This window comes from Balaenoptera borealis (assembly GCF_965194805.1).
Source record: "Balaenoptera borealis genome assembly, chromosome: 7".
NCBI classification, from domain to species: Eukaryota; Metazoa; Chordata; class Mammalia; order Artiodactyla; family Balaenopteridae; genus Balaenoptera; species Balaenoptera borealis.
Window position 1 is genome coordinate 129,214,675 of NC_138864.1, and position 25,677 is coordinate 129,240,351.

General features: G+C 46.7%; 1 protein-coding gene across 9 annotated transcripts in view; it reads left to right on the forward strand.

Annotated features, from left to right (window-relative positions):
* The first annotated feature begins 384 nt into the window (after window positions 1–384).
* The window catches only part of DNAJB6 (DnaJ heat shock protein family (Hsp40) member B6), a 77,468-nt gene continuing 52,175 nt past the window's right edge, over window positions 385–25,677 (forward strand). For 6 of the 9 annotated variants that reach the window (XM_082398859.1, XM_082398860.1, XM_082398861.1 and 3 more), the window contains exons 1-5: window positions 385–541; window positions 18,317–18,408; window positions 20,547–20,656; window positions 22,568–22,627; window positions 23,452–23,562. In XM_082398859.1, the coding sequence (XP_082254985.1) occupies window positions 18,344–18,408; window positions 20,547–20,656; window positions 22,568–22,627; window positions 23,452–23,562 (346 nt within the window). In that variant the 5' untranslated portion in view covers window positions 385–541; window positions 18,317–18,343. Of the gene's footprint in view, window positions 542–869; window positions 892–940; window positions 1,128–18,316; window positions 18,409–20,546; window positions 20,657–22,567; window positions 22,628–23,451; window positions 23,563–25,677 lie in introns of those variants that run through there. The other 3 variants (XM_082398862.1, XM_082398863.1, XM_082398865.1) reach the window with 3 other exon arrangements.

Consider the following 25,677-nt stretch of genomic DNA (forward strand, 5'->3'; position numbering starts at 1 on the left):
CCTGCTGGTCACCTGCTAAGAACTAGGTGCGTAACACAGGGAGGGTTTACACAAGAAACGGCTCCTCAAAATACGGTCTCTGATCTCAAGTGGGAAGAACAAGACCCACGGTCCCCCCGGCTCTCCAGGGGCCCAGGCGAAGGGCGGGTCAGCGGCCCACCCCTTGGGCCCCGGGGACACCCGCCGGCCGCGCAGACCCACCGACGGGACCCAACGAGAGCCGCCGTTGGGCGCCGGCGACGGAGCCCCGACTGCGCACGCGCGTTGCCCGCCGCGTCCCGGGCCGCGCAGAACCTTCGGGAAGGCGGGGGCGGAGGGGCCGGGGCAGGGCGCATGCGCGGCGTCAGGGCCGGGCGGAAGTGTCGTCGCCGCGCCGCCGCCGCGTGACGCACTTCCTGTTTGTTGTCGGAGAAAGGAGAGAAAGGAAAGCGCGAGGACCGTCGCAGTCCAGCCGCTACCGCCAGCCGCGCCGCCGTGTCGGAGCCGAGGAGCCCCGGTCGCCGCCCCGCCGCGCCCTCCTCCGCCGGCTTCCGCGTCCTCGGTGAGGGCCGCCAGCGGCCGGGGGGCGGGCCCGGCGGCCCACCTGACCCGGGCCCTGGCCGCGGCAGGCCGGGGGCCGGGCTTGTGGGAGACCGGGGTCGGGGGCGCGGGGGCGCCGGGGGCAGGCGGGGGGCAGGCCGGGGGCCGCGTGTGGGGCCGGGGTCCAGCTCGCCCCTCGCGGCCTCCTCCCCCGGGCCCCTCCCCCTGTCCTGGGGGTTCCCCTCCTCCCGGCGTCCTGGGGGCCGCGCGCCGGTTGTTGCGGGCGGGGGCGGGGGCGGCGCTGCCGCGTGGGAGGCTGCGTTTTCCCTCGGTTTTAAGGCCCCACATAGACGGCCTTGAAGCCAGGAGGAGGTAGGTGTGCAGGAAGAGTAGAGGCTCGTGGGAGGCCGCGCTGCCTAGTGCGGAGACCGGGAAGCGGGCGGGGGACGCGAGGCCGCGTGTCGGGGACTCCCCGCTGGCTTCTCCGAAGTGTGTCGGAGATGGAAATGAAACGCCTGGCTTTTCGGCTTACAAAGCCAGTTTGCTGGGTTTTGCTTCGGGGTGCACCGCAGTTTATGTAGCTGAAGTTTCTATCAACTTTTGCCCAAGTAAGGAAAGAACTGACGCAAGAAGTGGAAATTGCAAACTAGTGTTGTCTCGCGAAACGTTTTCAGAGCGTGTGGGTCGCTCGTCGGACGCGTACCTCTCCCGGCTACGCGGGCAGGACACGGCGGTGGTGAAGAGATCTCACCACCACCCGGGGGGCTGCCTGGGAAGGGTGGACTGAGCGGCGCCCTTTGTATTCTCAGCGTTTTTTGTTCCGTTGTGGATTCGCAGTAAGACTTTATGGCTAGAATCTTTTAAGGCAGGTAATTGACTTAGTGGAAGAGTTCGGCCGAATGACCAAAAAAGGAAAGAGAAACAAACTTTTAAACATTTGAACTTGTGTGCTGCTCGTTCAGGTTTTACTCTTTTTCTAACAGTTACGCACATCCGAATGTTTTCATGGTGTCTGAAAGGCATTTTGTACTTCTTTCCTCCGCCCTCTCCCTATACCACACCCTCCCCGATTCCGTCTGGGAAGTTTAATCCAGAATATTCCTTTCCAGAAAACTTAGCTCCTGTGGGTTTAGGAGTTGAGTATTTGTACGGGCTGTAGTAGAAATATGAGTGCCCTTTGTGCACACAATCCAGGGAGCTGTGGAATTTTGGGGGTTATGCAGAGTCATGAATTTGGGGGTGAATTGTCTCGGTCTAGGTGTGGATGACTTGACAGGAAGTGGGAGGAGAACAAAAGGGGATGAGAAGCTGGTTTTTGGGATTTGCCTAAGCAGGCTTTGTGTGGTGCTGTGCAGGGCTAGGAAGTTGGGAATTTAAGGGCTTTCAAAGACTTTGACATGTGTTCAGCATCCTCTTCAAAATATCAGTGTTTTAAATTTTTCTTGTCCTCAAAGTGGTGGATTTGGAAAGTATTTCTGGCTGCAGGACGGAGACTCACCTGGAGGGCTGGGTGGAGAGTATTATTTGAGTAATACTCTGAATACTAAGTCAGCGTAGGGCATTGTGGTGTGATATCTGCAACCAGTGGCGTGCAATCGCTTTCCTCTTCAAGCAAACCCATTTTTTTTTAGGTGGTAGAACCCAGGGTAGAACCATTTTCCCTTGTATCAGCTCTATTTTGGACAGTTCCAAACAAATATAATTATCCTCCTCACCAGCAACGACAGTTTTCAGCCTAGCAAACTCAAATACCGAGTTTGGGGTGGAATGGTCTGTGCCTTTTTTAGCTTTAAAGCGGGCACGGTTATTTTCAGTCCGGCTTTTCAGCATCACAGTGTAATCCTGAGCGTGTCATCTTAGTGACGTTGGTGTTACTTCTTGCCTTCCACTGGGGTGCCGTCTGTGTATGACTGCGTGTTCAAGGTCAGCTGCTACCTTGGTTAACGCTTAAAGGATGATTAAATGTCACTTCTGGTGTCTGTTGGTAAGGATTGAGTGCAATCAGTCTTTTGATATTTTAAAGAATTTTTAGAAAACTTTTTTTTTTTTTTTTGGCCTTTTCACTTCTTTGGAAATGATCTAGAATTTAGGACAGTGTTCTGTGTTAAAAATCTTTTTTGCTTAAAATTTGTCCAGGACACCACCCAGTGGCGAGAGCAGGTTAACTGCAGGCTTATTAGTGAATTAGGATGGGATCAGTGGCAAGATGTAAGAAGTGCTGTAGTTTCTCTTGGGTGAACAGAATTTGAGAGAACTTCAAACTTGAAAAAAGTGAGGTAAGTGAAGAAAAGTGAAGTTGGTGAGGGTAAGAATAGTGTATAGAAAGACAATTTTAAAGCCTCATTGGAGAAAATGGCTTCCTGGATATGTCAGCTAGAAAAAATTTGATGTTTTTATTGTAGATTATAATGTGTTTTTCAGACTTTTATATTCTTAGGGAGACATTTGATTCCTTTTGTTTCAATATCCTACTTAAGAGAGAAGTAAACTTTGGAGAGTGTGCTCTAGAGTGTGCGCTCGCGCCTGTCCATTCTTTGATCAGAGAATAAAACTTGTTTCTGAACTGAGTAAATCTTTTAAAAAAATACGTGATTTTTAAGGTGGAAATTTCTGAAAAAAACAGTAAAAGTAGTTAGAAGGGTTGCAATGTACAGCAAAGTAGAAAAGGTTCTGTCTAATTTATATCTCTCTCTTTACTTCACAAGTTATGTTATTTAGGCATAGTTTGGTTTTCTCTTAAAATTGTTATCCTATATAAAATTTGTAAGGACTTACGGCCATTTTGAGTAAAAAACACCAACCATTGCATGTGGCCATGAGGCAGAACTACTGGTTGTATGTCAGAATACTCCAGGTATTTTAGGGTTCCTGAGCTCGTTTGCAAGGATCAGTTGTCCCTGGAATGGTGATTTCCTCGTGCACCATGGGATTCTGTGCACTCTGAAATTTTCATCCTGCCTTCTACCAAGAAAGACATTTAGAGCTTGCCTTGTGCGTGTGCTGGCGCACTGGGGCCCTCCTGTGAGGTCCTTTGGGCAGGCCTGGAATTTTAATTGTGTTCCATTGTGACTATAGCATTGTCCTGGACCCAGAGTACTCAGAAAATGTTGGTTGAATTGGATCCTTTTTCCCGGTCTGTCTGTTCCCTGATTACTCTCTGTGGTTAATAATGGAATCCAGAGTTTAGGAAGGTTGGACAAAAAATACAGAGGGCATACAAATTCAGTTCACAAGTACCAGGACTGAGTACTTCGCATGTATTTTTTTATTTTAATGAAATGAAGTTAGTCATGCCCTCAAGTGTCTAATAGGTGATGATTGCCAGTTGAAAGAATAGTCTTGGATCCTGAGTTATAGAGGAGATAATTTCCCTTGTTTGTTATTTTTTATTTTTGGCTGCGTTGGGTCTTCGTTGCTGCGCGCGGGCTTCTCTAGTTGTGGTGAGTGGGGGCTACTCTTCGCTGCGGTGCGCGGGCTTCTCTTGTTGCGGAGCACGGGCCCTAGGTGCGCGGGCTCAGTAGTTGTGGCAGGCAGGCTCAGCAGTAGGGGCTCGCGGACTCTAGAGCGCAGACTCAGTAGTTGTGGTGCACGAGCTTAGTAGTTGCTGCGCGGCATGTGGGATCTTCCTGGACCAGGGCTCGAACCCATGTCTCCTGCATTAGCAGGCGGGTTCTTAACCACTGCACCACCAGGGAAGTCCCCCCTTGTTTCAGGAATGCTTTAAGGCATATTGAGTAAGAACAAACTATAAGTAGATGATCTGTGATAAGGATTGGTAGTTCATCTCTGTTTCTCCCCCTACCTCTGTGTGTGCTGGGAATTCATCAGATAATGAAATGACGTGTAGGAAACTTGGCCACGTTTATCATTTATTTTTTTTTAAACTTGCCTATTTCCATTATATTAAGCAAGTAGTATTGCAGAAAATTAGTTTCATGTCATAACATGAATTCAACATTTAAACGAAGATGTTTAAGATTTGTCCTTTTCTAAGTTAGAAGTAGTGAGTATTTTGATTTTCTGGTTTTTTAAGCTAAAGACAAGGAATGTCTTCAGTGGACAAATTGCATCATGTAAAACCGTGTGCAATATAAATAGCGATCTATGGGGTGGAAAATAATGAAAAGCTTTCTGGAAGGAGGAAGGTTGTTTTTCCCCCTTCAGCTCCATTTTCAATATGGAGTCTCTTGGATTGGGAAGGAATGAAGGAGGATTTTTATTGCAATCAGAGCAAGGTTTCTTAGACGTTAGATGGAGAGATAATTTGAGAACAGATTCTTGGGTGGAAAGATGGTATTTTTTAAATTTTTTAATCTTTTTAAAATACTTATTTGGTTGTGCCGGGTCTTAGTTGTGGCTCGAGGGCTCCTTGGTTGCAGCAGCTGGGCTCCGTGGTTGTGGCATGCGAACTCTTGGCTGCGGCATGCGTGTAGGATCTAGTTCCCTGACCAGGATCAAATCCGGGCCCCCTGCGGTTGGGAGTGCGGAGTCTTCACTGCGCCACCAGGGAAGTCCCTATTTTTAAATCTTTTATTTGGCTGCACTGTGCAGCATGCGGGAATCTTAGTTCCTCCACCAGGGATCGAACCCACATCCCCTGCAGTAGAAGAGTGGAGTCTTAACCACTGGACCACCAGGGAGGTCCCAAGGTGGTCAGTTTAGCCCAGTTACACACCTTACTTGTGTGGATGGCCAAGATTTGGGACAGAGTAGCCAGAGGTCTCAGAATCACAGCAATCATGTTGGGCACATATATTCTTTTTTTTTTTTTTTAATTTTTGAATTTTATTTATTTTTTTATACAGGGAACATACATTCTTTAAGTGTTGTTAAGAACATGGGGCATGTGTAATGACTTGGAAATTCTCCTTTAGATAACTCATTAAAGTCAAAATTTTATAACTTAAGAAAGGGGCCAGTTAAGCTGTTCAGAAAACTTGGGTTCTTAGAGCTGGCTCATCGTGGAGCACCTCACACTCTAGATGGATATTTGTGTCTGTCACCTGAGGTGCTTCTTTAAAATCTTCTATGAATATTTCAGGAGGAGGGGAAGTAAATGCATCTACTGAGTTGGCCATTTTAAGTTGACTACACGTCCATCCTGACATGCTCCTTAATCGTTGAGACGAGCAAGGCCGAGGAAAGAGAGAGTCTTGCACCTTGGAGGGGTTTACAGCTGCCGGCTCAAGTGTTTTGCAGTGTTCTGGTGCATGTGCCCGTGTGGGAGCATTTCCAGATGATGGCACTTGGACTATTAGACTGAGACAGGTTCACCCACTCTGTGAAAGAAGAGTTTCTAGGTTTCCTAGGAAACCTCTCCTGAACTGAAATGGCATAAAGTGAAGAAGCAGTTACCTGAGGACCTGTCCTGCTCGTGGACGCACATGATCAATCGAGATGAAGCACAGGTGCTCACAGGCACGGCTCACAGCTCACGGTGGCGGCTGGATGCTGAGATGCGGAGTGTGGTTCCGGGAAGGAGCTGGCGGGGCCGCTGTCACTGCTGCGGTGGGCGCCGCCTCTAATGCTTCCTTTTTCTGTAGAAGTGAAAATCCTGCTCGGATTTCTTGGGCTGGCAAAAACAAGGTATTAATGTGGGTCTTTCTTAAAGGTGAAGTGTTGTAAAGAGAACTCTGGAAAAGCAGGGGACACCTGTGTGAGTAAAGTGGTCAAGGAGTAAACGGCTCTGCAGCGACTGCACGTTGGAGGTGATGCTTACACGTGGCGACCACCGCCGTCAGTTGTGAAGGAGACTGTCTAGGCTCTCTCCTTCCAGTGAGCCTTGAGATGTTAGCTGATTACGATGTGGGACCGTAATGCTTGGGAAGTGCATACAAGTATTCTTAGTTTCATCATTTATGATTTTATTCTTGGTTTTGGTGTACATAGTAGTAGTTCAGGTACAGGCAGACCTCGTTTTACAGCGCTTCCCTTTATTGCACTTTGCAGGTACTGCCTTTTTTACAAATTGAAGGTTTGTGGCAACCCTGCATCGATCAAGTCTATTGGCCCCATTTTTCCGACAGCTTTTGCTCACTTTGTATCTCTGGGTCACATTTTGGTAATTCTCGCAATATTTCAGATTTTTTCGTTATTATGTTATGGTGATCAGTCATCTTTGATGTTACTGTTGTAATTGTTTTGGGGCCCTAAAAACCCCGCCCATCCAAGACAGCTCATGTTCTGACTGCTCCACCAACCCGCCATCTCTCTCGCCCTCCTCCGGCCTCCCTGTTCCTGAGACACAACAGTGTTGAAATTAGGCCAGTTAATAACCTTCAGTGGCCTCCAAGCGTTCAAGTGAGGGAAGAGTCCCATGTCTCTCAGTTTAAATCAAAAGCTAGAAATGCTGAAGCTGAGAGAGGAAGGCATGTGGAAAGCTGACAGGCTGAAGGCTAGGCCTCTTGCTCCAAACAGCCAAGTCGTGAAGGCAAAGGAACGGTCTTTTTTTTTTTTTTTTTTATATATATATATATATTTTATTTTTGGCTGTGTTGGGTCTTCATTTCTGTGCGAGGGCTTTCTCCAGTTGCGGCGAGCGGGGGCCACTCTTCATCGCGGTGCGTGGGCCTCTCACTGTCGCGGCCTCTCTTGTTGCGGAGCACAGGCTCCAGACGCGCAGGCTCAGTAATTGTGGCTCACGGACCTAGTTGCTCCGCGGCATGTGGGATCCTCCCAGACCAGGGCTCGAACCCGTGTCCCCTGCATTGGCAGGCAGACTCTCAACCACTGCGCCACCAGGGAAGCCCCCAAAGGAACGTTCTTGAAGGAGATTAAGGTGCTGCTCCAGTGAGCACACGAATGGTAAGAAAGCAACACAGCCTTATTGCTGTTGAGGAGAAAGTTTTAGTGGTCTGAACAGGTGATCAAACCAGCCATGACATTGCCTGAAGCCAAAGCCTAATGCAGGCAAGGCCCTAACTCTCTTCAAGTCTATGAAGGCCGAGACAGGTGAGGAAGCTGCAGAAGAAAAGCTTGAAGGCAGCAGAGGTTGGCTCATGAGGTTTAAGGAAAGAAGCCGTCTCAGTAACATAAAAGTGCAAGGCGAAGCAGCAAGTGCTGATGGAGGAGCCGCAGCAAGTTATCCAGAAGATCTAGCTAAGATCATTAATGAAGGCGGCTACATGAAACAACAGATTTTCATCGCAGATGAAACAGCCTTACGTTAGAAGAAGGTGCCATCTAGGACTTTCATACTAGAGAGGAAAAGTCAGTGCCTGGCTTCAGAGCTTCGAAGGTCAGGCTGACTCTCTTGTTAGGGGCTAATGCAGCTGGTGATTTTAGTTGAAGCCAGTGCTGAGGTACCATCCAAAACTCCTAGGGCCCTTAGGATTATGCTCCGTCTGCTCTGCTTGTGCTCTGTACGTGGAACGACAAAGCCTGGATGACAGCATATCTGGTGACAGCATGGTATACTGTGTATTTCAAGCCCACTGTTGCGGCCCACTGTTGAGACCCACTGTTCAGAAAAAAGATTCATTTCAAAAAACTACTCCTTGACAGTGACCCAAGAGCTCTGATGGAGATGTACAGTGAGATTCATGTTGTCTTCATGCTTGCTAACACAACGTCCATGCCACAGCCCACGGGTCAAGGAATAATTTTGACTATCAAGCCTTGTTATTTAAGAAATACATTTCGTAAGGCTGTAGTTGCCATAGATAGCAATTCCTCTAATGATCTGGGCAAAGTCAGTTGAAAACCCTCTGGAAAGGACTTACCATTCTAAATGCCATTAAGAACATTTGTGATTCATGGGAAGAGGTAAAAATACCAACATTCACAGGAGTTTGGAAGACGTTGATTTCTAACCTTCATGGATGACTTTGAGGGCTTCAAGACTTCAGTGGAGGAAGTAACAGCAGATGTGGTGGAAACAGCAGGAGAACTAGAATTAGAAGTGGAGCCTGAGATGTGACTGAATTGCCCTAATCTCAGGATAAACTTTCACAGAAAAGCATTGCTTCTTATGGATGAGCAAAAGAAAATGGTTTCTTGAGATGGAATCCACTGCTGGTGAAGACGCTGTGAAGATTGTGGAAATGACGACAAAGGATTTAGACTAGGACATGAACTTAGCTGATGAGGCAGCAGCAGGGTCCGCGAGGACTGAGTCCAATTCTGAAAGAAGTTCTACCATTGGTAAAACGCTACCAAACAGCACGGCACGCTGCAGAGAAATCATTCGTGACAGGAAGAGTCAGTCGATGCGGGAAACTTCATGGCTTCGTTTTAAGAAATTGCCACGGCCATGTAGCCACCAACATGGAGGCAAGATCCTCCACCCGCAGAAAGATACTAAGGGCTCAGGTGATGCGTAGCATTTTTTTTTAGCAATAAAGGTTTTTAAAAAATTAAGGTATGTACATTGTTATTTTCGACATAATGCTATTGCACACTTAACAGATGACAGTATAATGTAAAGTAACCTTTTATATGCACTGGGAAGCCAGAAAACTTTGTGTGACTCACTTAATTGGCTTTATTGTGGTCTGGAGCCGAACCCACAATATCTCTGAGGTGCCTGTATATAAGTATGTGCACATGTCCTGGGGAGGTGTACACTTTTCTACTCAAGTGGTCCGCACATGAGTTTAGGTACCATGAGACTTAAGTGTGTGTTCTGAAACTCCTAACATTGAAGGCGAATAAGTTTATTGGAAGAGGCAGGGTTTGTTTTTGTTTTGTTTTGTTTTTTTGGCTGCGTTGCGTGGCTTGCGGGGATCTTAGGTCCCCGACCAGGGATTGAACCTGTGCCCTCGACAGTGGAAGCGTGGAGTCTCAACCGCTGGACCACCAGGGAAGTCCCAAGAGGCAGTTATTTTTGGTTAATGGGTATTAGGCTAGTTAGTGGCTTTACTAAAGAGGCAGAGTTAAAATTTTTTTACTTGATATTAGACCTGTTTTGTTGGAAATTGCATAGATTAACAAACTAGTCCTAAGAAACATTCTTTTTTTTTCTTAATTGAAAATCTAAAGCATTGGTTTTCTCTAGCTTCCTTAACATACAGATCGTGTCAGTGGGAATTTAAGAACTTTGATAATTGTAGTTAGAAATGAGCCTCTTCCCACTCCTCACCCAGATTCCCCTTAAGCCTGAATCCATGTTGGTTAGGACCAGCCCTGTCTGTCTGAGAACTCCTGTTCCACACTGGTCCTTTGCAGGGTGGGTGCCAGTAGTCACACTGGGGGCTGAGCACTGGAAATGGGGCTCGTGCGACTGAGGGGCTGAGTTTCCAGTGCTGTTTAGTTTTAATGACTGTAGGTGTAAGTCACTTTGTTTGGCTTGCGGGTCAGGCAGCTCGGTTTGAGGTGGTGTTTGCCGGCAGCAGTTCCCACCTGCCTGAAGTCCCCGTGGACACTTGCTTTTAAAAACGTCTGTGTCTGCGTTTCCACGCAGCGTTCTGTCACAGCAACCGTGCCTCATTTTCCGCGGCTGAGGGGGAGATGCGCGGGGTCTGGAAGCACGCTGCTCCCTGCCTCCAGGGGCGACTGAGAAGGGAGGGCAGGTCGAGTGCTCTCAGTGCCCCGAGGGCCCGTGTGTTGTGGTGTTTCCTGTCTCCTGTAGTGCCGGCCGAGCACGGAGATGACGGGGATGGAGGAGGTGGGCACTGGAAGTGCTTGGGGGGTCCAGGTTCTCACTCATCCTCCAGCCTTACAGTTTTCTCTGGGGAGGAGGACACTTGGCCAGTCTGAGGGGCTAGGTGACGGCCACTTAAAATATTTAGAAATACTGAATTCTGTAGAGAGATTCCTGATACAAGTGTGTAAGTGGCTGTTTTGTATTGTTTTTTTTCGCTTGTGGGATCTTAGTTCCCCGACGAGGGGTTGAACCCAGGCCACCAGTGAAAGCACGGAGTGCTAACCACTGGACCGCCGGGGAATTCCCATAAGTGGCTTTTTCTTTTGTGTAAAACTCCGGGGTTAGTCAAAAGTAATTTGAATGCAATTAACCTTCTATGGATTTTGTCAAAACTTAGATTGTTTCTTTTATGCCTGATTATTCTGAAGCAGCAAGAAGTGAATTAATCTGTGGCTGACACTGCAGGGTGGTGGTTGTGGGATCAGTACTGAAGCCAACTTCTCAGGTTTCCAAGGAGGTATCCTCGGGACAAGGGACCTCATTTGGTCCTCTGTTTCTAGACCTTGGGGTGTTGTCACTTTATTGTCTCTAGAGCACGTTTTAATTTGTTTGTATTAAAATCTGTTAATCTTATTGGCACTGGTTGAATACTAAAAAGATAGTGCTGCTAAGAGAGAGTGTCCAGAGCGTCACGTGCCTGATGGCGCAGGCTGACTCCATGACCTCTTTCTGTGCCCCGCTGTCTCCATAACCTCTCCCCAGCACTGTCTGTGCTTTCTTAGTTGTGTATGCCTAACTGGTTTACAGGTCTGCCTTTTCCTAAACTTGGTGACTTGGTCCCAAGAGCATCATGATTGTTTTCAATATTAAATTTACATAGTGAAATTCACTCAGAATTACAGCGTTGTTTTTACTGAGCGTGAATGCGTTGATGGAGTAATTGGTATCCAAAAGGGTTGATCATTTGGGACGATGGGCCGCCATATCCAAGGTGGAATTTATGGGCAAAAGCTGTGAACTTCACTTGTCTGAAGAGCCACAGTCGTACAAAGTGAGTAATAGGAGGCAAGACAGTGACTGCAGGCTCAGAAAGACCACAGCTTAGCCAAGTCTGTGTTGGTCATCGGGTTCTGGTGTTTCCTAGGGGAGTTGAGAGGGAAGTGGGGCAACGGTGGTCTTACTTTTTGTTGGTGACGGCTGGAGCGTGTCCTCATTATCAGTGTTGGGTTCTGGGTACCAAGGAATTGCAGCTTTGGAGCTTGCTCTCGGCAGGGACCAGGGTAGTGTTCTTAGGAGTTAACTGCAAAGAAATGTGAGGCTGTATTAGCCTAGAGAGTGAAAACTGCATGAAGATAAAGCCCTTGAATGTTTGAGGACATCTGTGTGGAGGAGAAATTCAAATGCCTTATGTAACCTGAACAAGGACCTAGAGGGACAGTTCCCTGCAGGCTCCACTGTTCAGAAAGAAGAGGTAGCCGTCCAGAACGAAGGGCTGCTCCCAGAGTCTGTTGGGGCAGCGAGAGTGTGGACTCGTTAGTGTTTATTGTAGTGGGAAGGCTTTATGCGGTGGTTTGAACTCGGTTTCTTAAAAGGTCATTTTTGTTTGACAAGACCGGGTTGATGCTGCTGGGCCAAGTCTGTGCTTTGGGAATCACTGTGTTGGGGGTTTCAAGATAATAGTGTTTTCAAAATCCGGCATTTCTTCTGCATTTGTGTGCTGGAATTCATCTATAAAAAGAAGGTTGGCTCATCAGCTATTTGGTTTCACACGTAGTTTGCATAGGAAAGGCAGTGCAATAAATGCTTAATTTTTTTTTTTTTTATTGCTGTTATGTATGCTTTTAAAAATTTTTTTGGCTCCGCCTTGTGGCTATGCAGGATCTTAGTTCCCTGCAGTGGAAGCTCGGAGTCCTAATCACTGGACCCCCAGGGAAGTCCCTGGTATGTGTACTTTAAATGCACAACAGTCATTCCAGTTATAAGAGAAATAAGTCGTAGGGATTTGATGTACAATATGAGAAATATAATTAACACTGTTGTGTGTTACATGTGAGAGTTAAGAGTAAATCCTAAGAGTTCTCATCACAAGGAGAAAATACTTTTCCTGTGTCTTTCATTTTGTATCTATATGAGGTGATAGATGTTCTCCAAACTGATTGTGATAAGCGTTTCATGATGTATGTAAGTCAAATTGTCATATTGGACACCGTAAACATGCGTAGTGCTCTGTGTCAGTTATAGCGCAGTAAAACTGGAGGAAAAAATGCGTGGCGGCCATTCTTTTTGATACTCAGAATCCCATCTGATCTGTGGATGTTTCATCAATTTCGCTCCGATGTCGTTTTGACATGGTTGTACTTTTTTCTCTTTTTGACTGACTTTTGAACTTTTTACCTTGAAACCATTGTATATTTACAAGAGTTGTGAAGATAGTACAGGAGTTTTCCTGTATACGTCTTACCTAGCTTTCCTTAACATAACAAATGTAACCCTGGTGTTCATCAAAACTAAAAAATTATGTCGGTACAGTACTGTTAACTACAGACTTTATTCACATCCCACCAGTTTTCCCCCCAAAGTTCTTTTCTTGCCACAGACACCAGTCCTGGAGCCCAGATGGCACTTAGTTATCATTTATTCTTAGTCACCTCCAAGCTGGCACAGTTCCACAATTGTGTTTTTCTTGACCTGGCCTGTGCTTTCTGCTGGCATCTTTACTTTGATTGACAGCATATCCTAGGCTCATGTGGTCCCTTTGCTGTCCCAGACCTAGCATTAGCTAGCGCAGTGAAGTGTTGCTCCATGACTCCCCAGGGGAGCTGACAGTGTCCTTTAGAGCTGGTTTGTCTGGTGCTGGACAGTAGGTAGTGTCTGTTGTGATAGCATCTGCATATTTATAGCTCATCTTGGCTGTGAGAAGGAGGCTCCCACAGTATTTCAGAGTAGGATATCTGGTGCCACTGAAGATCAAGAGAAGTGAAGGGGTTTGAGGTATTTTGCAGGTAAACCAGGCAGAACCGTGGATTAGTTTGTTGTGTGTATGTGGCGACGTAGCAGTGTTGGTGATGGTGAAGGTTTCCAGCCAAGCAGCTTGGGGTAGAATTAATAGGGAAAGGCCAGGTGTGGGAGTGGGGAGGACCGAGAGTTAAATTTGGTCATGTTCTATTTGGGATGTCTTGTCAGACGTCCAAGTGGCTACGTCAGTAGCCATCTGTCTGTTTGTGTCTGAATGCCAAAGTGAGATCTACGATTGGAGCTAACGTTAGGGAATCATTGCTACATAAACGGTATTTAAATAACAGAGTGGATGAAAACACAGGAGTAGGGTGGGAAGGGGGCTTTGAGCCCCCGGCGTTCCCACTGTTTATTCACAGGCCGATTGCGGGGAGCAGGCAGGCAAGAGGTAGGCAGACCAGGAGACCCCACAGCCGGAAAGCCCGTGGGTGCTGAGGGCTTTGGGAGGTCAAACAGCGTGAGCCCTGAACGTGCGCGTTGGACGTTAATGGGGGAAGCTTTTCCTCTTGACGTTATATCAGAGTCAGCTTTGAGCGGTGGGCTGGAGCTGGACAGGACTGTAGTGAAGGCGGTGTTTGTGTCCAGAGTTGGCTGCAGACCGGGCGTCTGGTGGGCGTCACTCCGTTCATCTGCATTTCCTTCTTGGGGTAGTCTCCATTTAGAAAGGAAGAAAACAGCCAGCATCCAAGTGTGGCTTGTGTCCCAGGCACTGTTAATTGATGACGCTCATGTGCTCCTTCAGTCCCCGTGACGGTCCTGTGGGACAGATGAGTCTTCCCGGGGGGTGTGGTAGGTGGTTAGGCGGTCACAGCGTTCACCACTTGGCGGGCGCGGCCGAGTCTAAGCCCATCTTGCCGTGTCTGCGCCGACTGCCTTGACGAGCTTGCTCTTGCCCACCATTGTCTGCACAGACACTGGCACGCTATTGCAAATACGGGACACGTCGATTGGACTTAGAGAACATGAGCTTTGAACTGGGCGCAAAGATGTCTAAGCAGTGGCATCTGACGCACCGGTGACCTCTGGTCACATGTGACTCAGGCAGTGGTTCAACTGTTAGGGGAGGGCGGGTTCATCCTGAGACTTCTCTCCTTGTCCCATTGGTGACAGTGGTCTGGTAGGGTTTCCCAGCATTTTTGTCATTGCTGGGCACTAAGATGTCCCCATGCAGCAGTAACTGGAGCTCGAAAGTGAAAATACCTACAGAGAGTTAATTAGTAGCCCCCTGAAGTACAACTGAAGGGATGCTGACTTTCTGCTGCTTTGCGGATGTTCTTGCCAGTGGTCAGGTTTTTGGTTCCAGAGATGTGAGGTTGCTGTGCTCCTACTGGCCATCTATTCTGGGTAGTCATTTCCAGGTTAAATTTGCCTTGTGCATCTTGCCTGCCCCAGGAGTTTGAATTTTTTTTGGTCTCTCGAAAGAGTGTACAGTTGATCCTTGAGCAACGTGGGGCTTTAGGGGTGCTGACCCCTCGCAGTTGAAAATCTGTGTATGACTATTGACTCCCCCAAAGTTAACTAGTAGTCTGTTGTTGACCAGAGCCTTGCCGATAACAAAGTTGATTGGCATGTACTTTGTATGTTATATGTATTATATTGCTGTATTCTTACAGTAAACTGGAGAAAATATTAAGAAAATCATAAAAAAGAGGAATTGCATTCACAGTATTGTATTTATTGATAACGTAAGTTTACATCATATTTTTACAAGATGAATTGTCTGTTAGTATCTACGTGACAAAAATGAAAAGATAATGTGAATGAAATTCACGTTTGTTTATAGGTATGATAATTCGTACATCAATAATGAAACAGCAGCAGTATGATTGCTTTATGGTAGCCTAGTGTAATCGATATGATTGCTTCACGATAGCCTAGCCTATACACTGATGAATGAATCATAATATTTTTGTGACATACAGTATTACACTCATTCATAATACAGTATTGGAAACATTGTTACATTTTTAAAAAACCACTTGTGATAAGTTGATACTGGAGGGAGAGACATACTGTGTGGTTATGTAATTCTTTGAAAACAAAGTTATAGAACAAAAACTAAAATGTTACTAATTTTGTATTAAATATCACTCACCTTATATCTATGTAGGGATGGACTGGTATATATCTACATTACATCTTTTGCATTCCTGGTTTACCTAACTTTTTCTTAATTTTTTCAGTATTTCTAGGCTGCATGGTTCTTCTGTTTTTTCAGATTGTTTCAAATCTCCAAAAAATTTACCAATGCTTATTGAAAAAAATCCGCATACAAGTGGACTTGTGCAGCTCAAACCCATGTTATTCAAAGGTCATTTGTAGTTTTTTTAAAAAATGCAATTTTAATAAAATTAAGGTGCATGATGCACATCTTAAGCTTACACAAGGTTGTATGTCAGTTGTATCTGGATAAAGCTGGAAAACAAACCAGATTCAATCTTAGGGTATCTTTGATCTTAATTTTCTTATTGTTTTACTAAAGTATTTGCATTAAATGAGTTAATGTTTATAGACTGCTTAGAATTTAAACGCTTAGAATTATGCCCACTATACCTGTTTTGTTAAATTTAAAAGAATTTTAAAGTCCTGTTTTGTGCTTTCTCACAAAGATGCCTGTGCACTCCTCCCTCTCATTGATAAGGTTACATTTTATTTTTAAATTTTTATTTTAAAAAATGACATATAATTGATTTGAGACATGTTGATTTGAATCATCTGTGCCTTGCAGTGTGATTGCCACCTGAGTTAGCTAACGCCTCTTGCGCTATGAAATTAAATTTTTTTTTTTTTTGCGGTGAGAATGTTTAAGATCTAGTCTCTCAGCAGCTCTGGATATGTGACACAGTATTGTTGGTGGTAGTCACCACGCTGGGCGTTAGATCTCCATAGCGCGTTGAAAAATCTCCACAACGGTCAGACATACACAACGTGGGTTGTAGAGGTACTTGTTTCTCCAGCACAGCCCTATTTGCCTCCCCACCCTGGGATAGTATTTGGTGGTTTTGGAGAGCTTGGAGCATTGCGGGTTAATGAAGGTAATGGGATTCCATTCTGCAGTTCCAAGGCTTAAGGCTTCGATTCTCAGGGGTGCTCCCTTTCCTCTCCCTTGCAGTTCAGTGGACAGTTTTTCTCAGTCTCTCTTTCTTGCAGTTACAGCCTTTTTTTTTTTTTCCTTTTAATTTATTTATTTATATTTATTTTTGGCTGTGTTGGGTCTTCGTTTCTGTGCGAGGGCTTTCTCTAGTTGTGGCAAGCGGGGGCCGCTCTTCATCGCGGTGCGTGGGCCTCTCAACAGTCGCGGCCTCTCCCGTTGCGGAGCACAGGCTCCAGACGCGCAGGCTCAGTATTTGTGGCTCACGGGCCCAGTTGCTCCGCGGCATGTGGGATCTTCCCAGACCAGGGCTCGAACCCGTGTCCCCTGCATTGGCAGGCAGATTCTCAACCACTGCGCCACCAGGGAAGCCCAGTTACAGCCTTTTGAGGAGCCTAAATTATGGATTTTCATTGCAGCCATTAGTGCCACAAAAGCAAGTTCTGTCCTGAAAGCACAGCAACAGCCCCGCCCCCTCGGGATCCCCATTCTTGGTGTAATTAATTCTCTGTTTCTGGCACTTTAACTGCTTCAGCTCAGTTGCCTCTTCCGATGTGTTTGTTGGATTTTTATCTAACATTTCTAGAGATTTTGAGGTGGTAGGAGGGGTTTCTATTTTTGATTCTCCTGTGATATCTTTGAGTTATTTTTTGCACGAAGTCCGTGGACTGGTATGGAGGGGCTTTTCTCTGTGTGTGCTTCTTCCTGACCCTTGTTCGTGGAGTCCTCTGTAAATGTCCGACGAGGGCCGCACAGGCTGATGTGCGCCCCTACGTGCTGAGTCACGGTGCAGCACGTTTTTTTTTTTACCATGGGTTGCTCCCCAGTGTTGAAAAGTAGAAGTATGATACAAGTGTGCATCCTGTTTGAGATGGGGATATTTCCCAGTTGTGACATTATTTAGCCCCAGCAAAGGGGCCTCAGGGAGGTTGTGATCTCATGTATTTGTTTACAGTCAGAACATTTCATTTGAAAATCTGATCCTAGAATTTGGGGGTAGGCTACTGAAAGCCTAGTTTCAGTTTTTTTTTTTTAAACTACGCTAATATTTTTTTGTTTGGTTTTGTTTAATATTTATTTACTTAGGCTGTGCCAGGTCCTAGTTGCGGCATGCAGACTGCCAGTTGTGGCATGCGGGATCTAGTTCCCCGACCAGGGATCGAACCCGGGCCCCCTGCATTGGGAGCACGGAGTCTTACCCACTGGACCACCAGGGAAGTCCGCTAGCTTCAGTTTTGAGCACAGCTGCTTGACAGAAGAACTTTGCTTTATCCGGTGAAGTTACTTTGTACTCTTGTGTGGAATAGGCCTGTTTCATGTAGGTTTTTGGTCACTGGCTTAATGAGGTGACTTAGACTTCACATCTTAAGAGGGAGCAGATGTGTAGGTTGTGTTCGGTTTGTGGGACCTGAGGCTCGATCCTTGTAGTGGTGGTGGAAGCAGCGGGGATTCGTCATCCTGCGCCGTGTGGTGATGGGGAGAACGCACTGCAGGTGTCCCCTGAAGGCCTGCTCTTTTGGGTGCCCTCTCACTAGGACTGCCAGCAGGGGGACAGTGTGTTTGTTTTCATGTCCGACGGATGGGCACGGGAGGCCGGAGGGGCAGCTACAGGAACAGCCCTGAGTCAGAGCCGGGGGCCGTGGGAGGGTGTTGGCTGGTCACTAGCGAGGGCTGCCCGGCTGTGGAAGGTGTCTGCCGTTCCTGTGTAGCGTCCCCAGGGCAGGGACAGCATGTTTGTCAGGTGGCCGCGGGCTTGCCCAGTGCCTGGCACAGGAGTGCAGGGCATGAGGGGGGGACCGATGCCCTGGGCTGCTCAACAGGGGCCTGGCAGCTGGTGGCCGGCGGGCCCCAAGGCTGGTGCAGAGTCACCTGTCGGTTTGATTTAGTTGAGACTATTCTTAGCTCATTTCAGAGCGTTTTTTCCTATGTCGGGAAGGGTCTTCGGGTGTGAGCCTTGGAATCAGCCCCCAGACGTGGCCCCGGCCCAGCAGGCTGGTGGTTAGCGCCCAGGCAAGGCGACACCCCTCACCCCTGCCCTGTCCGCCCCTGCCCCCAAGACGAGCCCAGCCTTGGCAGTCTTGTCGCTGACCACGTATTTCTGGTTGCAGGACTCGTTTCCAACAGCCGGTTGAAACATGGTGGATTACTATGAAGTTCTAGGCGTGCACAGACATGCCTCAGCCGAGGATATTAAAAAGGCGTAAGTAATCGTATTTCTGAATGAGTAAGTCTGTGCACTCGTGTGCTGGTCATTTGCAGTGTAACTTTATATCGCCCCTAGAAACGGCACTTCAGCTGGTGTGAGTCTCTGACTGCTGCAGTCTAGTTTGAATTTTAGACAGCATTTAACAGGTTAGCTTTTGCCTCAGACCTAGGCCCACCTTACCACCTGTCATTCAGGGAGAAGAGGGCACTTGGTTTCCTCTGTCACTTTGTCTTGGGACAGTGGATTCCATTTCTGCTGGAATTAGATCAAAAACTTACTGAGGATGTGAAATCAGCCCAAAGAACTTTGACGCTGGACTTGGAAGTGGAGCTGCCTTGGCGCTCGTAGGGTTGTCACCGTAACATCCTTGGTGTAGCTGCTTAAAGATTCCCGTTGCATGACCCTGTCCTGGTCCACGTTCACGCTTGAGCCTGGCACTACTGTCTGTCCTGGCTGAACCTTTGTGATCAGGGCCTGGCCCACGGGAGGCATCTGAGGCAAGTCTCAGGTCACGGGCAGCTCTCAAGGTAAACTGGGGTCAATTTAATTCAGTGTTAACGTACAGCAGAAGGTTGATAGATTTTTAGCCTAGCTCCAGACTAATGCGTAAGCCTGGAATAATAGGGAATCAGGTTCTGGTTTGTGTTGTAGGAGCTAGCTTTTCAAGGCTTCATGAAGTTGATACTACTAGACTCAGGTGTGCAGATGGAAATGAAGGATTTTTGAACCAGGTCGTTCTTTTAAAAATACTCAACTAATTCAGCAGGTTGACTGCCGTTGGGCATACCTGAAGCTGCTTGCAGAATATCCCTGTGTTAGACCTTGGCCAAGAAACAGTGGGGACCAGGCGGCCAAGGACGTACCTTAGAGCTGTGTCACCAGTGGGCTGTGGGGTTTCTCCCGCTTGCTCATGGTTACAAGCAAGAACAGCTTGGTACAGTTGGAAGTAATTGTACTGTTCTTAAATAAACGTAATATGTGCACAGTACTTGTATTAACTGATGGAAAATCATGCCTGTATTGTGCCAGACACGATTAGAGCACGGCGTCTCCGGGTGACTAAAGCAGTGGAGTGGAGAGGCGAACGCATGGTACCCCTTAACTCACTGTGTTATACCTTGAATCTAAGGAAATCTAGCAGTCTTTCACAAGGCATAGATAATTGAACCTTATCCTGGATGCTCATACGTTTCTTCACTTTCACACAAGCATGCTAGTGCAAACCAGTTCTTTCTCTCTTTAGCTGCTTGTATGGTTTGTCTTTTTTTAAATGGAGGGTTTGTAGCACTTGAGGGGTTTTGGTCTGCTACTGCATGGTTAGGTCCACAGTGATTTAATAATAAAGTACTGTTTTATCATTAGATTCCAGCTTTAATCCGATTTTAATAAGCTGAGGTTTTTGATTAAAATGCTGAAATTAAATTGAACCACAGCAGCCTTACATTAATAACTTGCCAAGGGTTAGAAGGACTGTCGGTTTGTATTCTAGTCATAGATTTTTAAGGAGCACGCCCTCTCCCCGTCTCATGTCCCCCCGGCCCCCCCTTTGAAATGTACACTGCTTATGTGTAGCTAATTAGAAAAGAGGATTTTTTTTTGTTTTTTGGAAAGCCTGTACTTGTTAATGTTAATTGGAACCACGGAGCAGACCGACCTTGGTCATGGAATCTTTAAGTGAATCTTGAATTCAAATCTCAAGTCGTGAAAGATGCTGGAATATTCCACTGTGCTGTAGCCAGTGGCCCACCTTCGCCCAATGATGCGAAAGTAATGGGCTGGTCAGGCGATGGGGACATAGGGACTGGGACAGTCACGTTGGCTCTTTTCTCTCAGGGAGCAAGGCCTTTGCACGTGCTCCATTTTCTCACCCTTAGCACCATTAGTGCACGCTGCCCGTACTTTGGTCCTCACACATTTTAAAAACGTTTTTTTATTTCTAGAGGTGGGTTTGTGTTATGCTGTCGATTTTGGAATGTTTTTTTTTTTTCATTCTGGCAGAAAGGGAGACGTTACAACAGAAACTAAGGTTAATCTCACTAGTTTGCAGCTGTCATTTTTTTGCTTAATTATGTTTCAAAGCCCACTGGCTTTCTGGACATTGGATTGATCAGTACCCTTTTACTCCTTTTAAGATATAGGAAACTGGCACTGAAGTGGCATCCAGATAAAAATCCTGAGAATAAAGAAGAAGCAGAGAGAAAATTCAAACAAGTAGCTGAGGCGTATGAGGTGTTGTCAGATGGTGAGTAGCCCAGCATGGGGGCTGTGCCCTCCCCAGGGCCTGCAGACGGAGGGATGGCTGAGTGAGGTTTGGGACAATGAGAAGGAGGTTTTTCTTGTGCAGATTTGACATTCCTGTTCCTGGCAGCCACTCGGTAGGTTAGCCTGAGTGCTGTGAGGCACCCTGGCCTCCAGACTTCTCCTGGGGTGGCTCTTTTAAAGCAGTCCTGACCCCTGGTCTGGGGACTGACGGGACAGGTCAGGTCGCGGGAATCTGTCTGGGTCACTGTGGGTGCGCTGGAGGCCAGCTGTGCAGTTGGTGTCGTGACCTCTCATCCCCGTTGCCCTACTAAACACCCTGTGTGAATGTGCTGGCTTCTGCTTGGAAGGATCTCCTGCGTGTCAGGAAATCTGGCATCGCGCGTACAGCTGAGGTTCAGACTTCGCAGCTGGTAGGTTTCCCTCCCTAGGTCTAGAGCTTAGGTATTGAATGGAACTGAAAGTCAGATCTGCTGGCTTAGTTTCAGGGGTCACGCGGAAGGTAGCTGTCAGCTAGATAGATTCCCCGGGTTCTTGGTAAGAGAACCGTTGTGTGTGGGCCGTGTGGTAGGGAGAAGACTGTGGAACTTTGTGAGAAAACTGGAGAACTGCTGACGCCACCTTGCCAGGAAGCGGTACTGGAGGGCCTGGTATGAGTCGAGGCGGAGACATGTAAAAGATGAGAGGCGGACTTACCGACCACAGGGAGTGGACCCTTTGCTCCAAGTGTCGCTACATGTGGCCACGTTCACTGTTAAAAGAGAGTTCTGATTTTAGAACCAGCTCCATGTGACCGTCACCCGTGTTGACACCTGTGTTAACGCGGGACCATCTTGCTTAGGTCCTAACAGCCCCTCCGCCTTTATTTTGAAGGAAGGCCTAGTCGTCCTATTTCACAAGTGACTTTTGTCCTTGTTATCGTCGTCATCGTCCTGGTGTGTGTGTGCTGGTCCAGCACGCCCAGATTTGTGGATTTCACGGACCAGGAGCATGAGAAAAATGGAGGACTAAAGTCAAGCTTGATTTTTGGTAGAAAGAGAACCTTTCAACTCCCATAAAAATGCTGTTTTTTTGTTTTTGTTTTTTTGGTGAGGGGGAGTGTATTTTTCACATTCTCTTACTCAGCCTTCAATCCCAGGAGTTACCTTCACAGATACACAGTGACTGTTCTTACAAGTCTCTGATTACCAGAAACTGGCTGTAAATGGTTTGCTTCTACACTTGTTTCCCCCATAAACCCCTGTTATTTTACCACACGATTTTGTAGAACATGAGATTTTAGGGGAACACACATCGTGTATCAAAAGAACCTATATGTCTGAGCAGGGCTGCATCGTGGTTGTTTTTATTCTAGAGCATAAATGATAAGATGACCAGGGATAGTAGACCATCATCAAGGCTTGGGTGGGCTCTTGCCTTAAGCCAGGGTGGTTAAGCTGTAGGCTTTGGGTTGGCTCTTACTCTGGCTGTTATTTAGTTCATCTCTTTTCTGCCCTCACCAAGACCCTGTCCTGTTTCTCTTTGTGCCACAGATCTTATCCCCCAGTTGGACTTTGTAGTAAGAAGGTACATGTCTAGGGTTGGAATCGTTTTGCAACTTTCTCTTGGGGTTTTGATGTAGTATGCATGGGCGTGGTGAGCAGTAGAGTGAAATAAATGTTTTAAACTTGACAGTACTTAAAAACGTTTTGAGTTGTTTTTAAGGGAGATAAGCACTTAGATGTTCCGTCTTTCACCTTTTCATCTACAGTAAGGGAGGCCTAGCTCTTTAAAACTGATCGTGGAAATTGAGAACCACAGCGGGTCTTTGGTTTACAACTTTGGAAACACTTTATTGAATTTTGAGGAAAAAGAACAACTTGGTCTTTACTGACTTGTCTTTTTAAATTTATAGCTAAAAAACGGGACATCTATGACAAATACGGCAAAGAAGGATTAAACAGTGGTGGTGGAGGTATGTGTGTACATGTTGGTCTTTCTCTTGGCCTTGTAGTGACCAGAGGAGGTGGTCTGATGGCAAAGGGTCTTACGGGGGTTCAGCGTGTTATTTCTCTTGGACACTCGTGTTTCAATAAATACGGATGCAGTCTGGAGGGTGGGCTGGATGGGGGAAGGAAGGAGAAATTGATAACACGGAAAAAGCCTATTGAAAATCTCTTTGTTATACTAGGAAGTGTATATTGGTGTACATTTTGTAGATAGGAAATACTGTAAAACCTCGCGTCAAGAGTTTGTACCCTGAGAGCAGTACCTGATGTGTCAAAATATCCTTAGGGTTTAAAAAAAACGATTCTTTCGAAAAACTAAATAACCACCTAAGTAACTGCCTCTGGTGGTGAGACCTAGACGTGTGTACTTTTGACGAAAAGTTCCTGCAGTGATCTGCTGTCCTGCCGGCTCCACGGGCGGCACTTGGACATTCACGCTCCAAACCGACCGTACACACGTGTGAGTGAGTGTTTATGTGCTTGGCTTACATGAAGTTTCACAACAGAGAACAAACACAGTGTAATCTTGTGGGCTGCTGACACATTTAGAGAGGGTGAGAAAGCCCTCGGGTGCTGCGTGCAGCTCAGGAACGCTGACGTCCAGGCACATTTCCCAGCTCTGGGCCCAGGTGGTTTTGATCTCGGTAGGGCTTGAGAGGGCCTCAGGTTTATGAAACATTTTCCTTTTTTAGATCATGGTTTGTATTGAAATATAATGTCCTGTAGACAAGTGATTGTGTGTCAGCTGCGAGCAGGAATCCATAACTGGCGTCTGTGCTTGCTTCTGTAGGTGGAAGTCATTTCGACAGTGCGTGTGGGTTTGGCTTCACATTCCGAAACCCAGATGATGTCTTCAGGGAATTTTTTGGTGGAAGGGACCCATTTTCATTCGACTTCTTCGGTAAGTTCATCGTTCTGGGTCGTTGGTTACTTAATGTGTCCGTGACTCTCGAAGACAGACATACCCGTTCTGTTTAATCACAGTTGTAGCTTGTCCTTAAACTTGCTGTCTGAGCAGTGCAGGAGTTTAACTAAACCCCTTTTCCTTCTCCCTTCAGAATATTTTTCTGAATTTACACCTTGCGTGTTTACATAATAAAGGCTTTAGTGTACTCATTTCCTTGGCTGTGTTTGCCTCTGATGAACTACCTCTGCAGTGGGAAGGATGTGGACACTTGGGGCTCAGAAATGCTGTTCCTGGTCGGACAATGCATTCTATGTGAATCTGCCGTGTAACAGTCTGGTTAAAAACACTAAGCATCGAGGCAGATGTTGTTCAGAAGACATTTGATCTATAAACTTGTTTTTGTTTTTCTAATTGTGGTGTTAGGACTCTTGAGTTTGCAGTTTTTGGAAAGAAAGGACACCTCTAGAGCAAGGCATCACAGATGTTCATCTTTGAGAGAACAGCTCTGCCAAAGGAGACTGTGCTGCTCTCGCTGCTGTTTCATTGTAGGAGAGGGTTTCCCATCCGCTGCACCTTTGGTCCTGGTGCCCGACTAGAGGCAGAGTGTCGGGAACTCACGTTAGGGTCTGGTGTCGGGAACGTCCGCTGTGCTGGGCGGCTCGAGAGGTCAGGGTTCATTCAGCGTGTGCTGCTGAGGCCACTGTTGTCTTTGGCTCCTGGACGGGGAGACATACCCTGTGTTTGCTCCCTTCATTGCCTGGAGCCTGGTTGAGAAGACTGAACGCCACCTGCAGCCCCTCAGGAGGGAGACAAGAACAGCAGTTCTGTCTACAGCTAACACAGGGGCACCAGTGGACCCTGCCCATGCAGGCACGAAGAGGAGTAAGGCGCTACCGTGTCTGGTAGGTGGTGGGCCTTTTACATGGCGCAGTCCTTCAGTTTATTTCAGCTGGGGATTCAGAGAGACTGTCCTTATTTATTTATTTTAACATCTTTATTGGAGTATAATTGGTTTACAACGGTGTGTTAGTTTCTGCGTTTCCTTATTTTTTTACTATTTTATGGCTTTACTTTCTAAGGAAGTAGCTTATGGAGGAAAGATGTGTATGTATACTAGTGTATATTAGCGTTTTCACAGACAAGTGTAACAACAAAAGCTAAGCAGGGGAGTGTTCCAGTGGGATGGGGCAGGAGACTATGTCTTTTTTGAAGACTTTATTTTTTGCATTAATTGCTGCTACCATAAGCAGAAATATGTATTGGGAAGGCTCGCTATGAATATGATATGAAATATAATTGTGTCCTTTATTAATTCCCCTTATATTGGTAAAATATCTTACTGTAAGAAAAACACAAACAGTTTTAATGATCTTTCCCGTCTTAAAATTACCTTGTGTCTCATTACAACCTTTAGCGAGCTCCAGATGTGTTATTTTGGGGGAGCAGGGCAGGTGCTGGGTGAAATTGGCCCGGTCTCTGCCACCTCGAGCTGTGAGGGGGGTGGCAGAGAAGGCAGGGCCGTGGCCGGCGGCGCCCACGTGCCGCTTCATCACTCCCAGGGCCTCTCAAGGGAGGAGCCCCTTAGTGCTTGAACAGTAGCCAGGCTTTGTTTTCCTTGGGAAAAAAATCTGACAGGCCAAGGTTTCTCATTAAAAATGATTTTCCTTGAGCCGCTCTTTCTAGAGTAAAGAAGGGATAGAGATGATAATCAGATGTGGATGAGTTAAGTAACATGTGGTCCTTACCCATCATGAGTACTGACTTCCACATCTTCTAAATTGAGGTTTGTGTATATAAAGAAATCTTTATGTGTATCTGTAATTCACTTAGAAGAGTTACAGATTGCAGGATGTACGGTGGAAATTTCTTCCGTTGGATTCAAGAGTCCAGTTTAGAAGAGACCTAGTCTTCCTGTAGATCTAGACTCTCAGGCCCTCTGTTCGAGATACTGCGTTGCTCACGTTTTAGCACTAGGCATTTCCCATATGTTTCTCGTGATTGGTGTGGCAGTGATAACTTGTCCAGTCCATTCTTGTAGGTGTTCTAGGTGACTTCCGTTTTCAGGCTCTCAGGGTTTGCACACAGGAAGAGAATCTGCGCCGCGGCTAC